At 42.0% G+C, this 14977-nt stretch overlaps 1 protein-coding gene and 1 pseudogene across 1 annotated transcript; one reads left to right on the top strand and one right to left on the bottom strand.

Moving 5' to 3' along the window:
• LOC137150697 (b(0,+)-type amino acid transporter 1-like) overlaps positions 1-9310 on the top strand; it is a 23851-nt pseudogene extending 14541 nt beyond the window's left edge.
• Positions 8972-14977, bottom strand: LOC137150728 (ras-like GTP-binding protein rhoA). Its single transcript, XM_067544717.1, has 4 exons — positions 14955-14977; positions 13689-14284; positions 12139-12831; positions 8972-9701 (listed from the first exon to the last, which is right to left on the bottom strand). Exons 2-3 carry the CDS (start codon positions 14279-14281, stop codon positions 12774-12776), a joined length of 651 nt encoding a protein of 216 aa, XP_067400818.1. The 5' UTR covers positions 14282-14284; positions 14955-14977; the 3' UTR covers positions 8972-9701; positions 12139-12773.

Below are 14977 nucleotides of genomic sequence, written 5' to 3'. Positions count from 1 at the left end.
GCAGTTCTGCAGAAAAGGACCTGGGGGTTACAATGGATAAGAAGCTGGATATGAGTTAGCAATGTGCCCTGGTTGCCAAAAAGGCTAATAGCATATTGGGCTGCATTAGTAGGAGCATGGCCAGCAGATCACGGGAAGTGATTATTCCCCTCTATTCGGCATTGGTGAGGCCGCATTTGGAGTATTGTGTCAGTTTTGGGCCCCCCACTACAGAAAGGATGTGGACAAGTTGGAGAGATTCCAGCGGAGGGCAACAAAAATGATTAGGGGGCTGGAGCACAAGACTTGTGAGAAGAGACTGAGGGAACTAGGCTTGTTTAGTCTGCAAAAGAGAAGAATGAGGGGGGGATTTGATAGCAGCCGTTAACTACCTGAAAGGGGGTTCCAGGGAGAATGGAGCTAGGCTGTTCTCAATGGTAGCAGATGACAGAACAAGGAGCAATGGTCTCAAATTGCAGTGGGGGAAGTCCAGGTTGGATATTAGGAAAAAGTTTTTCACTAGGATGGTGGTGAAGCACTGGAATGGGTTACCGAGGGAGGTTGTGGAATCTCCATCTTTAGAGGTTTTTAAGCTGTGGCTTGACAAAGCCCTGGCTGGGATGATTTAGCTGAGGTTAGTCCTGCTTTGAGCAGGGGGTTGGACTAGATGACCTATTGAGGTCCCTTCCAACCTTAACCTTCTATGATTCTATGATATATATTTAGATGGTATGCTTTGGATTAATATGCTCACACCCTTCCCTGATGACCTGGTTGAGAGAGATGTCCGGTTCCTCAACTCTTGAGTGGAGGGGTGGAGAGCTAGACAATGCTTGAGAGCTAAGAGCTATAAGGCTAAGACAACAAATAATACTAAGTATAAACTGAGAACAAAAGATTCTAACAAACACTAACTAAAAGATGCTTAAAGGAATAGTTGGTGATCACACCCAAGTAACATAGTTTGCCTCTTTTTATACCCTGAACAATATGGGTCCTCCTTTGAAGTCCAAACTTGGCTTCTTCATCCACCAATTATTAGGGTACACTTATTCTATAGGCTGGTAGGTTTGTACATATTAATGACATATCCATATAGTTTGTTCATCTCACCTTTGTTATTTCTGGCCCTTTCTGTGAGTTTTGTGGCATACCTGTGAAGCTTACTTGGGGCATAAACCAAGGCAGCCCCCCTGTCTTGATGCCTCCTAACTTATCTAGGATAAAGGTTATAACCATATATGTCTTATCCTTTAACTCATCATTACTTATCTGGGCCAAAGGTCCCGAACATATGTATGCTAACTGCCTTAGCTTTCACAGAGGATGTGATCTGTAAGGTACCTTGAATTACAGCTATAATACTTTAACATGAATCTATGATTTTATTATAATAAAACAACAATACTTGAATCTATAAGGAAAGGTATATATGTGTAAGCAAGCAGGCTAGCCCTATAGGCTACAATATAAACAGTAAACGGTGATAACTGCAGAGTGTTTACAGACAAATTGCAAGCTTAAAAAAAAAAGTACATTCATTTTATATTTCACCTGCAGCTCTAGGTTTCCTACTCCTCCATAAAACAATTGCAAGGCAAGTGTCCAAATCCAAAGGAAAAGCTCTAGCTACTTTAACTGATAATTACTACAATATGGTAACAAGCTCGGTGGCACCTAGTGTGATGCTTCCCAGGCACCTCACTACCACTGGCCTGCGACGTGTTCCTGCTGTGGGTCAGCTCCCGGACTCTATCAGTCTCTGGCAACACAAATGCTACTTTCCAGGCCTTGCTCAATGTATGGCTTAGTGATAGGCACATGCCATGCCCAAGCACTCTGAGCATCCCTCTGTAGTGTCCTGTCCCTGATCCACTGAACAGTCACCGACCTCTGAGTCACTACTCCCAAAGGAATAGCACGCCCTAGTTTACTAGTTTTAACTCAGGATCACCATGCCGCATAATACACAACACTTCGGTATATTTATAGTGAAAACAAGACTAAGTTTATTATCAAAGGACAGGGATGCAAATGATAGTAAGTAAGAATATTGAAAACAAATAGTTACATATAAAACAAAAATCACAACATGCTTTCTACAGCCTAAATTAATTCACAAGACATTCCCCTGTCTCTATCGGATCGCCTGTTCCAGGTTTTTTCCCATCATTTTTAACCAGGATGGCTGAGATCTTCTATTCAGAAGATCAGGCTTGCTGGCAACTTGCCTTCCCAGAGTGAAAGATCCCCGGTGTAGAGCCATACCCCCAGTTATACTCCCCAAAGTTCATCGTCTTTCGCAAACAGGATAACCCCTGCTTTTGTTTTTTCCTGAAGCCCTCTCAGTCTATTTACTAGCATTTGATCAACATGCAAATAGATGCCACTGTAAGATACACAGTGGTCAACCAGGGAGATAAGTGTCTCCCACCTCCTATCTGGAGAAGTCTGTCTCAATGCACTCTACCTCTGAGTGACCTTCCTTTAACAACAAGGCCTTAAGAACATAATTTTCAATATAGAGACATACCTCCTTACATTTTATCTGAACATACATGATTATGATGATCAGTGTGACACATGCTTTCAGTAGTGGCTTTAGATGACCCCTTTTGTTGAACCCAGGGATACTTGTAACCCTCTGTACTTCTGTACACTGGGCATCAAGAGGTCCTTGGGTCACACCTAGGACTTCACATCTTTCACTGTATCATACATGATGGCCACCTAGAACGCTGTAGTAACAGAAGGGGTACAACTGTCATCTTGCTGTTCAAAAAAGCACAGACACTGACCATCCGAGTGGAAGGAGACTCAATCCTGACTGTTTGACACAACTGAACAGTTTCTAAGCTGTCCAATAGAGGGCAGTGCTGCAAATATACAACAGTGAGTTCATTACATTGTGCACAGAATTAGGTACATAGGATTTGCCATGACAGATCTGACCAGCCAGTCTGCTATCTTTGCTCCAACAGTGGCTTATACCATACTTCAGAGGAAGCTCAACAATCCATATCATGCACATTTATTATTATTTTGCTTTTAGTATGACTATTGTTTATTAGCTGAGTGGCAAATAGCAAATAGTGGAGTAGGTGCAATGATGTGTGTGATTCCTTCCTGACATTTGCTAGTGAAGTATTTATATCCAGAATCTTAAGAAGCGTCTTAGATTCAAGAGCTGTTAGGGATATCAGTAGTCATGAAACTGTCCATCCATTTTTAAAAGCTAACCATGGTATTTAGTGCACTCTCCTGAGGCAGTGAATTCCACAGGCTGACTGTATGCTGCCTAAATAAGAAGTGTAGTTCCTTTTGTTCTCAATGTTTTGGCCTTTAATTGCATAGAATGTGCCTTTGATTTCATGATGGGAGGCAAGGTGTAGAGGAAGGAGGGAAGGGAACGTGAAATTTAGGTTGAATGATGAAAACCCACGGGTGTGCTTGGATAGCTCAATAAGGAAGAGGAAGGAATGACCGTGAGGCAGAAGCTTCTGACAGATCTGCGAGGTCATGGCGAAGCTTTCAGAAGTGTTGCTATGTGCATAATAATGTGGTTGACAGAGACAAGGAAGAAACTCAGCTGGAATCATTGCAGGACAAATTACAATCTTAGGTGGAATCAAATTCAATTCAGTAGCTTGAATCTGTTGGAGGCCCAGATGTACTTCAGCCAGCACAAACCCTGGTGTGGACCCAGGATTTAGATCTGGCTTGTATTGGTTTACAAAGCACAGGGGCAAGCCGGACCCATATAAGCTAGGTCTAACCCAATAGAAAGAAGTCACATACAAAGTTACACCAGTTTAATTAAATCCGTTTAAGAATCATACCTTCCTTTAAACCAGTGCAACTTCTGCTTTTAGACCAGAACTACTCCTTCCTAATCCCCCTGGCTCCATCTCCTTCCCAGCCAGGGCAGCACACTTCTGCAGATGTGCTGGTCTCACTTTAACCTCCTCCCTTGAGGAACTTTCAGCCACAGGTGCTGTGTGCTGGCATTTAGCCCCACACAAACCTGGGCTGAACCCAGCTCCATGTCTCCTTTAGCAAGCTACTGATGGGGCGGGGGGGGAAGAGGGCTAGGGAGACCTTTCAGTCTGATGCATTCACAGAGTCTATGGAGACTGACTGGGATCCAGATGTCCTTCAGCAAGAAGCTTATCTTCTGCAAGGAGTTTTCCCATACCGTCTCCCCTGGTTTCGCTTAATTTCTCTTGTGACCTACTACTGTGAGTTTCCCTTTCAGGTGTTCACATCTGTGCATGTTCCCTAAAGCAGTGGTTCTCAAACTTATTTGTTCAATACTTCCCTTTTGGGAACCCATCTTTTCATTATTTTGTCCACCAAGCAGACCTGGTTTCCAACACACCAATTTTGGTTCACTGATTTCTGGTTCCACGTTTGTTTTGTTTGCCAAGCCTGATTTTAATGCAGTCCTTGAGTTATATCAGTAGGCCTTCTTGTTTGGATTAATTCAGTTTTGGTCTTGCTTTTGCAGCTTTTCCCATCAACATTTGTTATTATAGGTTACCGTGACACTTTATAAATGTGCACTCATTTCTCACAGATAGGGTAAGCTCACAATTAGGGTAAATTCGGAGGCCGAATTATTACAACAGGACCATCTACTTAGATTGTAAGCTCCTTGGGCAGGGGCCACCTTTTTGTTCTATGTTTATCCAGTAAGTAGCACAATGGGCTCTTAAGTGCTATTATAATACAAATAGTAAATTATAACAACATGTGAACTTTAATTACTATAATACAAATAGTAAATTATAACAACATGTGGACTCTAAACTCTTGTTTTATCTAATCCAATCTGTTTCAACTGCAGTGTTTGGGAAACTCCATTTTGGATGGCAAGTTGTGTGCATATTATTTCTATTTAAAGAAATAACAAACTTTACATAGACTTTTATTGTCCAGGAGAGGGGTGGGCAGTATAGGACATGGAAAAATATAAGACTGGGAGCATGTTGGGGTCACTCTGCAGTATAACAAAGGCTGGTGAGAGCCCAAATGTAGCTGACAGGTTGCAGTTATACATAAATACTCAGCGTGCAGGTTGTATGCAAGAAGGCTGTTTGTGAGTGGCTCAGGTGGGAAGTGGGAAGTTCAGCATGACATCATAAAGCACCCAAGGTTGCAAGGCAAGGGTGGCAAAACTGCTCATTAATCTGGATTGTACCTGCCTATGTAACATCCTCCCAGCAAACTAAGAAATGGGAAAGGTCCCAGGCAATTGGGACTTACTGTTTTTGTCTGGAATCATTTGTTTATGAATCAGTCAGAGAAAGCTCTGAGGGAAGGGATTGAAATGCTGCCACTGGTGAGAGTTATTCATCTTCCTGGGATGGCGTTGCTGCTCACTGGTCTAAAGGCCCCCCACCCCACTCCCAGTGCTAGGTGCTGTATAAACACATAACAAAAAGATGGCCGCTGCACTGAAGAGATTACAACCAGCCTGTCTTACATATTACAGTAAAACCATTTTAGACACATCTCAGTGAATTTTTTAAATTGTTACCATCACACCATTTTTCATATCCTTCCAGTTGTAAAGCCAGGGGGTCGTCTTACCATGAGTCCAACTGCCTGAGCCTTCAGAGAGGGAAGTAATAACAAATGCCTTTTACAAACTTTGGACACTACTCCCTCAAGAGCCATCAACTTGCACTTACATTGGCCAAAGTCCCATACCAGGTCCCCCTTGCACAACCCTCTCAGCCACTGCCTGAGCACTGGGTCAATGCAAAGCAGTGTGGAGCTGATCTAATAATCCTAGGTGGAAGTTGGCCAGGGCTTACCAGAGTTCAGCCCCCAGTAGCTCAAAAAAGTGCCCATGTAGCCCTCATTGTGAGATCAGACTGAATGAAAAGCACCAAGCTGTGCTGCCTACAGTTTAGAACATCACCATCTGTTAACAATTTATTACTAATGCATCATATAAGATGTTTACAGTAGACTATTAAAAATGTAGCTGGATCCATTAATCATTTTTAAAAGAATAATAAAAAAGCACTTTAAGGGAAACTTTCATTTAAAGTTAGCCTCCAGCAGATAAGCCGAAATAAACTATTTAGCAATGGTGAGAGACCCTTCCAAGAATATTAATTTTTTAGTATCTGTCTTCCTACATATGATTAGCAATAAATATTTGATTTAGCCTTTCCGTTGAAAAGATCTAAAGCACAGACACCTCATTTCCTTCCAGGTTTAAGTACTGGTGAGTGTGGGTCAATGATGGCTAGCAATTTGGGGAGAATATTCAGAAGTAAATATTAAAGTGAGCTTTTCATGGCAAGTTAGTGTATCCAAGTCCACGTGGGTCAATAGTAGGGTTTGAAACAAGGATAGTCAGCATTAAAAGCATTAATCACCACTGTCTGAATTAAAGGACTAAGGTCACTAGTAGTTAGGTGTAGCAGACTCATTAACCACTAGCGGGGGACAAAAACCCATATTGCATTAGTGTATGTTAAGTTGGAAATGAGGAAGTGCATATCTGATGTAACCGTTTTTCATATACAAATTGAATGGGGTTATGTGACCAGTACTTTAATGTGGTGACCATATGTGGTACATGTAGCTATGTAACTGCTTTGACTCTGTTTGCATTTGTGTTTATCAACTGCAAACTGAGGTCAGAATAGAAAGGTGTTCTGAGTTGAGGGCAGACTGTTAGAGAGGAGACATACATTGTGTGCACTTGTCTGCACATTTCACTCGTTCTTTCTTTCTTTGTTGTTCTGAGTCTAAAAAAAGGTAACTGAGACTGAAAGTATCTGCTTACTCTCTGCATATGAGGATGCAAAACCACTGCTTGTGTTTGGAAGCATGGTTGAAACAGCTTTCTAACACTTACATTTTTTATTTGGGTGTAACAGGATTCATGTTCACAATCAACTGTTAAACTAAGGACCAAATATGCTCTGGAGAGGGCAACGCAATATTTGTTCCCCACTTAGGGCTTAAATGGAACTTAAGTAATTCATAGGCCTTACGCTGGCCTCACCCAGGGTGAATTTCACCCAAGTAATTATCCTGGCCCTGCTGGTGAAGGGGTACACAGTATACAATCTGGAGCTGTAATCACTTTTCCGTAGATTGGATCCTCACTGAAAAAGGGGATTTCAGGAGTACTACAGAGTGGGCAGGTCCTCCTGGGACAGAAGGGTCTGCAGAGTGCCCTGGAGCTGGTGCAGATCTCTGTTCTTATGGTCCTGTGCCTTGCCACCAAGAGCTGCACCAATTTCTGGAGACTCCCTACGGCTTGAGAGACAAACCTCCATCTTCTTTCCATGTGTATAAAAGACATCCCAATTCCACAAGTGAAGAATTCAGAGGACACTTCAGGAGGGGGCAATCTGTTCCCAAAAAGCAACAGACTCTGATTACTACCAGTCTCCTGAACTAGCTGCTTAGTCCAGTAACAGCTCATAAAGTCAGAAGGGTTACTCGTGATCATCTAATCTGACCTCTTGCACATCACAGGCCACAGAACCTCACACACCCGCTCCTGAAATAGATCCCTAACCCCTGGCTGAGTTACGGAAGTCCTCAAATCATGATTTAAAGACATCAAGTTACAGAGAATTCACCATGTACACCAGCTTAAACCAGCAAATGACCCGAGCCTCATGCTACAGAGGAAGGTGAAAAAACCTCTGGGGTCTCTGCCATTCTGACCCAGGGGAAAATTCCTTCCTGACCCCAAACATGGCATCAGTTAGACCCTGAGCATGTGGGCAAGACTCATCAAGCAGACACCTGCAAAAGAATTCTCACAGCTCTCCTCATCTAGTGTCCTGTCTCCAGCCTTTGGGGATTTTTGCTACTGGCAGTCACCGATGGGCCACATGCCATTGGAGGCTGTCTCATCATGCCATGCCCCCATAAACGTATCAAACTCAGTCTTGAAGCCAGTTAGGTTTTTTGCCCAGCTTTAGAATAAATTACCACACAAGCTTTTAAAAATGATCATTAGTTTCCTTGTATGTGTAGGGTAGTGGAGCACAGAATTACTTGCTACTGTGACTGGATGTACCAGATCCTCTGAGGCCCCCTGCTGGAAGCCTCGTGGCCCTGCCACACCCTGCCCCAGTAAAGAGCAGAGAAGTTCTCCAAGCAGCCTGGAGCAGCTGTCTGGGAAGCAGCCAATCTGGATCCAGCAGGCTAGTATAAAAAGAGTTGCAGGGCTACCATCAGGGAGTTCCTTCCTGGAGCTGAGGGAGTGTGGATGGATACACTCAAGAAAGACTTCAGCCCTGAGAGAAGGGTGAAAGTGAAGGTACTGGGGCTGTGGGAAAGTAGCCCAGGGAAAGATAGAGCAGCAATTTGTAAAGGGACACAGCATGAGGTTACTATACTAAAAGGGTCCCTGGGGCCTGAAGTAGTGGATGGGCCTTAACTGCCCTATCAGCCACTGGGTGGCATGACTTTGAGGCAGCCCAGAAGGGGAACTGAACCATTCAGGGGTCCAGCAGGAGAGTTGGGACCAGAAAGGCCCTTGAAAGGGTTAGGACATTGCTTCCAGAGGTGAGCCCTGGGGTACGGCTTGACATCGGGTCTGAAACTGGTAATAGACTGTGGGACTAATTAAGGACCTAAGCCCAAGGATGGCTACTGGGAGAGCGTGTGGGCCCACAAACACTCGACCAGGGGGTGCTCATGGAAGGTGAGTGCACCCTATGACAGCTACCTATTCTGGGCTCATCTGGGATTTGTTCATGGCAAACTCTAGGCCCAGACTTTCCATCCTTCTATGCACAGAAAGCTATAATGGACATCCCAAATGTGGAGTGCTTTGATTGGGCCCTTTATTTCCATCAAACTACAATGACGACAAGTCCTGTGCTCTTATACCAGTCTGATGCTGAATTAATGTTTATTGCTATCACTGTTAACTGTTGAATTGTTTTAATCAGCTGCAGTACAGTTTGGATAATGAAATTAAGTAGCAAGATACTATGAAAAAAACTGAGGTACAAAAACATAAGAACATTTATTTTCAACACAACACACATTATTGACAATGCTAATCTTTGGGGAGTATGAGAATTAGCAGATGATAAATTGGCCACAAGAGGGAGCCAATATTGTTCCAATAATGCAATGGAAACATGAATTACATAGGGAAAATCAATTCAAATTATAGATCAATGCTAAAAAGCACAAAACGTCTGTCTCTCCCCACATAACCCAGAGTTCACATAAAGGTCAACGTACATGCAGAGCATGCTGAAAATGTGAAATAATTTATGGGTTTTTATTTCATATTGAAAGAAATACCTTTCTTTTTTTTCAGGACCTGTGTTAAGGGCTATTCAGGTACTTTTCTCCGTAACTTGAACATCTACTAAAATGCGTTTTTTTGTAGTTGATATTAAAATTACTGTCTCCCAAAACCTCTAAACAAAACTTATTGTTTTTTTATTTCACCCTAGGTTCCTCATGAAATATATAGACAGACATTGGGCTGAAATGGAAAATTGTTCCTGTACAATATCTTATTATTGTTATGTACTATAATTTTTTCTCAGTCATATGTGTTAAGTATTAAAGACATCAACATAATTTAATTACATAACCGTACAATTGAAATTGCAAAAGAAAATCTGGCCCAGTTGCAACTCAGTCACAGTCATCTGACCTACTATAAATTTCTTCTGCTGTTCCAATTGGACATCTGTGCAAAAGTGTTGCAGGAGCTGGTTTAAAAAAAAAAAGCATTACATTTCCCCCAGCAGTTGCTTTATTTTAGTGGTAAGTAAAGTGCTCCATTAATTTCTCTTTTCCTTACTGGGAGCCAATTCTGCCAAATGAAAAAGTGCCATATCTTGTATTTATGTAAACACTTAGAATTTGAATGCCATTGGGACAAAACACGTTTTAAAAGACAAAACAAAAAAATGATTTTATTACCAACCACTCTAGAAAAACAGTTGCTTGAAAGGAATTATGGACTACAGAGCTGGCCTCGCTTTGTTGGTTTGGCATTACATAGATTTTGAACTTTAGCAGTTTGAATTCACATGGATTCATAACTCCTGATTTTTGTTTCAATTTGCAGTATTGTCTACCTTGTATATACTTTATGGCTCCCATTTTCATAGTGTCTGAGCATCTCACAATCCTTAATGTGTTTATCATCAACACTCTGTGAGGGAGGGAAGTACTATTATTCCCCATAAGGGGGACATCATGACTTCCCCTAGACATATAGGAAACCTGTAGTGGAAGGCCAAGGTTCAATTCCTTGTTCCAAGTCCCATGCTAGCGTCCTACTCACTAGACCATCCTTCCTCTTTGATCACATAGTCAAAGTTAAACTCAAAACAAGACTGGTTAATTTTGTTCTAGTTCGTGTGTTGCTTATAGGCTCCAGAAGGCCTAATGTGTGGGGAAACTATTACACAAATTTTGTTGTATAGCCAGAATGAAACCAGCTCTTAAAGTGTGCTGGACCAGAGATTTAGGTTTGGTCTACTCTTGAAAGTTAGGTCCACACAGCTACCTTGGTCAGGGGTGTGAAAAAACAACACACCCAACTGACATAGCTATATTGACCTAACTCTCAGTGCAGATGCAGCTATGTCGACATAGCTAACTTTGTTCATGGAGGTGGTTTTTCTACAGCGACAGAAACTCTGTTGGTGCAGGCTGCATCTACACTGCAAGTTATGCCAGCAAAGCTACATGGACATAGTTATGCTGGTAGAGCCTCTGCAGCGTAGACACGGCCTTAGAAAAAATTTGTTTCAAGTTTTGACAAAACATTCAAATGAAGCTTTGCTGGCTTCAACTCTATAGTAAAGTTCTGCATGGTTTGGGGGGAAAAATTTGCTCAGCATAAATACTCTGAACATCTTTTAGAGCCTATTTAACAGTATGTGACTAAAGAGAGGATTACATTTCTACCATGATCTGAAATGAGACAATAGCCTGAGAAACTAGCAAAAAACTCATTAATGTTTCTCTTGTTCAGTTACCTAAGCGTGTTCAGTAAGAAGAGGCTGTGTCTGCAAAATGCTTGCAGTGAGGGCTAGTGTGTTAACCAGTAACTAACCAACAAGAAGCAAATACTGAGGTCAAGGCAAGTACTGAGAGATACATAGGTAAATATTGACAGACACACAAAGGTGAAGTCACTCCTACATTAAGGCAAAATACCTAAAGATTTGTACTGAAAACAGATGCCAATCTGTGTTAAATATATTCAAGTGAAAAACCAATTGATTTAATGTGTGACCTTGGACAAGTCACTTGGTCTCCACATTTTCAAAAATGGCCTCCAAATTTGGGTGCCCCTGTGTTTTGAATGTTACAGGGTTGGTGGGCACTCAGCACCTTTGAAAATGAGGCCCCAAGTCTCTCAGGTTGGCTACCCAAAGACTGAGGAACCTAAAAGTAGAAAGGAAAATGTGTCCCTTAGCCTCTCTGCTCCCCAGTTTTTCACCAAGTTGTAAAATGGGAATAACAATATTTACCCCCCCTGAATAAATACATCTCTTTGGGATATACCAAAAAAAGCATTATGACCTTGATTTAGGAAACCATATAAGCACGTGTCTTGAATTCAATAGGCACTTAAGCTGAAGAGCCCTCCTGGACAGGGGATCCTTTCCTGACTTGGGACCTATATCAGGTAAATATTATTTTAAAGGCAGGGAAGTAGCAGGGGAAGTAGAGGAGGAATTGAAGAGACTAGAAGGGACAAGGTAAGTATGGAAAGAAGAGTCAAAGCAGAGGAAAGATCTATGGATGTGGATGACTTGCTGTTACCTTGTGCAACTCACTTAATCTCTGTGTTTCTCAGTATCCCTATTTGCAGAATGGAGATACTACCTGCCTATCACAAGGAGATGTAATGTGGCGTTGTAAATCCTGCTTAAAATGCTTTGAGATCCTTGGAAGAAAAGTGCTTCAGAAATGCAGAGTAGTATTCTTAATGTAATTTTATGATGTACTAGAGGGGATTTTACAACTGCCAGTTGAAAGTGATATCGCATTGGTGCAGCATGTTCCATGCTATCCAGAAATGGTTGTCATCCCCCAGTACATACATACACACACACACACACACACTCCCCCCCCCCCCATGCATTTATTGGAAGAAAGAGTGGAAGCCAGATTATTAGCACCTACCTCACTTCAAGAAGGATCACCAGTAGCAACTCAAGGGAGGAACAGGACCTTGCTTAGAGCCATGGTGTTACAACAGCCAATGCCTAAACTACACAAGGACTTCTACCAGCTCTATCAGTTGGGAAGAATGGGTAAGAAAATTTCTACTGAAGTTCCAAATTACATATACTTCTGGATTTGCTATTCTGTTAAATTATCAGGATGAAGATTTTGGTTACTCTGATTTTGTTCCTCCTGTAGGACAGGAACCAAGATGCTTCAATGATGGAGGTACCAATGAGAGAGATACTAAAGGATGTTGTCCGTCTGAGCTCGGCTTAATAAATTAGCTCTTTGTCCCTTTATACCAGGATTCTGGTATAACTCCAGGATTGTTTATATCCACCTTCTGATCTGTAGAGTATGTCTTTAATAAATGCTACAGTTATGTTATTTACCAGCCATCTTTGCATCTGTAGCCAAAATTCAGATTTCTTTTCCAGGACTACCAGCAATGCTCCTCATATCAGTCCTTGAAAGAAAGGAGGTGTGTATACGTGCATCCAAGTTCAATTACATCTCATGCTGGCTCCTGCAGACTCACCACTTCAGATGATGAGATGTCCCCATCTCACCCCCGGTTGAAAATGATTCTCTTAACTGTTGGCCTGATCTCTGGCATTCTTTTTACTTCGTTGCTTCTGTCCACAAGTGCTAGAGAAGGAGAAAAATATGTAAGAGGTCTGCAAAAAAGCAAGGATGATGAGGATTAGATGTCATCAAAACTCTATTTCAGTAGAGCTCTCAGACCTCTTACCATGTACCTATCAGGTTCAGATTGAATATATGCTAAAGGGAAGAATCCTATTAAGGACCAGATTGTTCCTCTGTGTATGTTGAAAGGGTGGGGGCCACATTCACAGCAGCCTATGCTCCACCCCCAGATCTGTGGCATTGGGGATCTAAACATGGAGAAGGATGGACTTTGATGTGCTATGTGCATTGTCACCACATGAAAGCAGTGGGTAATCAACTATCAAGTTAATATAGCTTGTGAATGTATGTACATTTTCATGGAGCCCCTTTGCCCTAAGGATACCCACCATGAGAACCTGTGTAAGGAAGCGGCAAATACGGGAAGCCTCGCCAGCACAGTGCCTTGCCACTACAGCTGTGCTAACAGGGAGCTGGAATGAGAGCCGTGCGATCTAAGAGGTAATGCAGAATCATGATACCCCTGTGAAGAACTCTGGCTTTGGCCTCACTTTCATCTCTCAAGATTTGTGCAAATCTCAGTTCATCCATGGATTCTGGAGTCTGTCTCCTCTGCCCATTCTTGAGGGAGCAGGAGGAGGCAAACTGCACTCACTCCCCAACAGTAGACCTAACAGAAATTCTCCAAGAGAAATGTTGCATGTTCCTCTCCCCTACCCAGCATTTTCCACAGAGAAGAACAATCTGGCCCCCCTGAAAGCATTTGCACAATACTCATAAAACACCCAGATACCGTCTAACTTCTCAATAAGTTATATTTATACACTTTTTTTAAAAAAATAACTTTTTGCTCTTACAAAAATCCACAGAACACACAATGCTTTCTTCTCTTCTTTGTTCCATCTTCTATTGCAGCTTGACCAATAATCTGCAAGACTCTCTCCATGCCAGCTTTCGTCTTTGCAGAGCACTCCAGATAGGCATATGCCCCAATGGTAGAAGCCAAGGCCTTTCCTTCCGCTGTCTTTATTGGCTCTTGTTCCAGGGTGGCAAGTCTTTCCAGAACACCCTCATCATTTCTCAGTTCTTTCTTAGTAGCCACCAGAACAATGGGAGCTCTGGGGCAAAACAGTTTGACCTCTGGAACCCAAATGTCAAGGATGTTCTGCAGTGAATTTGGCCTGTCCACTGAAAAGCACATTAAGATGACATCGGTGCCTTGATAGAACAACGAATTGAAGTGCTGATAATTCACTTGTCGCTGCCCTGCTGTATCGAAAAGCATCAGCTTCACCTGCTTCTCATCAACCTCGGTGTCAGTGACATAAGTTTCAAACACTGTTGGCTCATAGTATTTGGGAAATGGTTCCTTGCAGAAGGCAAGCAGGAGGCATGTCTTGCCACAGGCAACATCACCCACGACAGTTAGCTTTTTCCTAACAGCAGCCATCTTCTGAAAAAAAAAAAAGATATGATGCTAAATTAATCCCTCCAGCTTCAGTGCTTTGTACATTTTCAAGGGGGGAGGAGAAGGAGGCAAATCACACCCTGTTAAAATCTGTCCCATTATATTCCCTTCTGCCCATATTTCTGATTTCTTGATTTTTGTTATTTGTCTGTCCTCACAAGTTCTCCAAGTTTAGCACCATCTGCAGTTTTCACTGACAATGCTACCTACTCTTTTCTAGATCACAGAATGAAAATGTCAAATAAGACTGAACATAACACAGATCCCTGCAATACCCCATTAGATAATTCTCCTAACTCAGAATATTGTCATTTCTAATTTTATACTTTGTTCACATTCAGCAAATTCTTACTTCAGGACAGTGTTCATTTTCAAGACAATTTGATTTCCTTTTCAAAGTGTGACTGTGTGTGAGACACTATATCAAATGCTTTACTAATAGTCATAGATTACATCTCCTGCTTTCCATCATCCACCAACAGTGTAATTTTTATCACCAAAAAAATCAAGCATGGCTGGCACTATCTATCCTTTATAAATCCAGGTTGCTTATTGCTCAGGTATCTGTTATCATGGAAAAGTTAAGAGATTTCACCCTGTCCCGCATTTCACACATGTACATTATTTTATTACTAGGAATAGGAGTTAGACTTACATGGTAGTAACTTCCAGGATCAC

This window comes from Emydura macquarii, unplaced genomic scaffold (assembly GCF_026122565.2).
Source record: "Emydura macquarii macquarii isolate MOO-44397 ecotype Brisbane River unplaced genomic scaffold, CSIRO-AGI_Emac_v2 contig_1027, whole genome shotgun sequence".
NCBI lineage: Eukaryota > Metazoa > Chordata > Testudines > Chelidae > Emydura > Emydura macquarii.
The sequence above is the reverse complement of the archived record's forward strand: the minus strand, read 5'-3'. Positions and strand labels throughout refer to the sequence as shown.

What these genes read in the sequence shown, in the direction of transcription:
- LOC137150728 (XM_067544717.1), bottom strand. Translation starts at nt 14,281, where the DNA reads ATGGCTGCTGTTAGGAAAAAGCTAACTGTCGTGGGTGATGTTGCCTGT. An exon ending in TGTGTGTTCTGTGGATTTTT is followed by an intron (nt 12,832 to 13,688) that starts GTAAGAGCAAAA and finishes CTCCTTCTCTAG; the next exon opens with CACTTGTGGACAGAAGCAAC.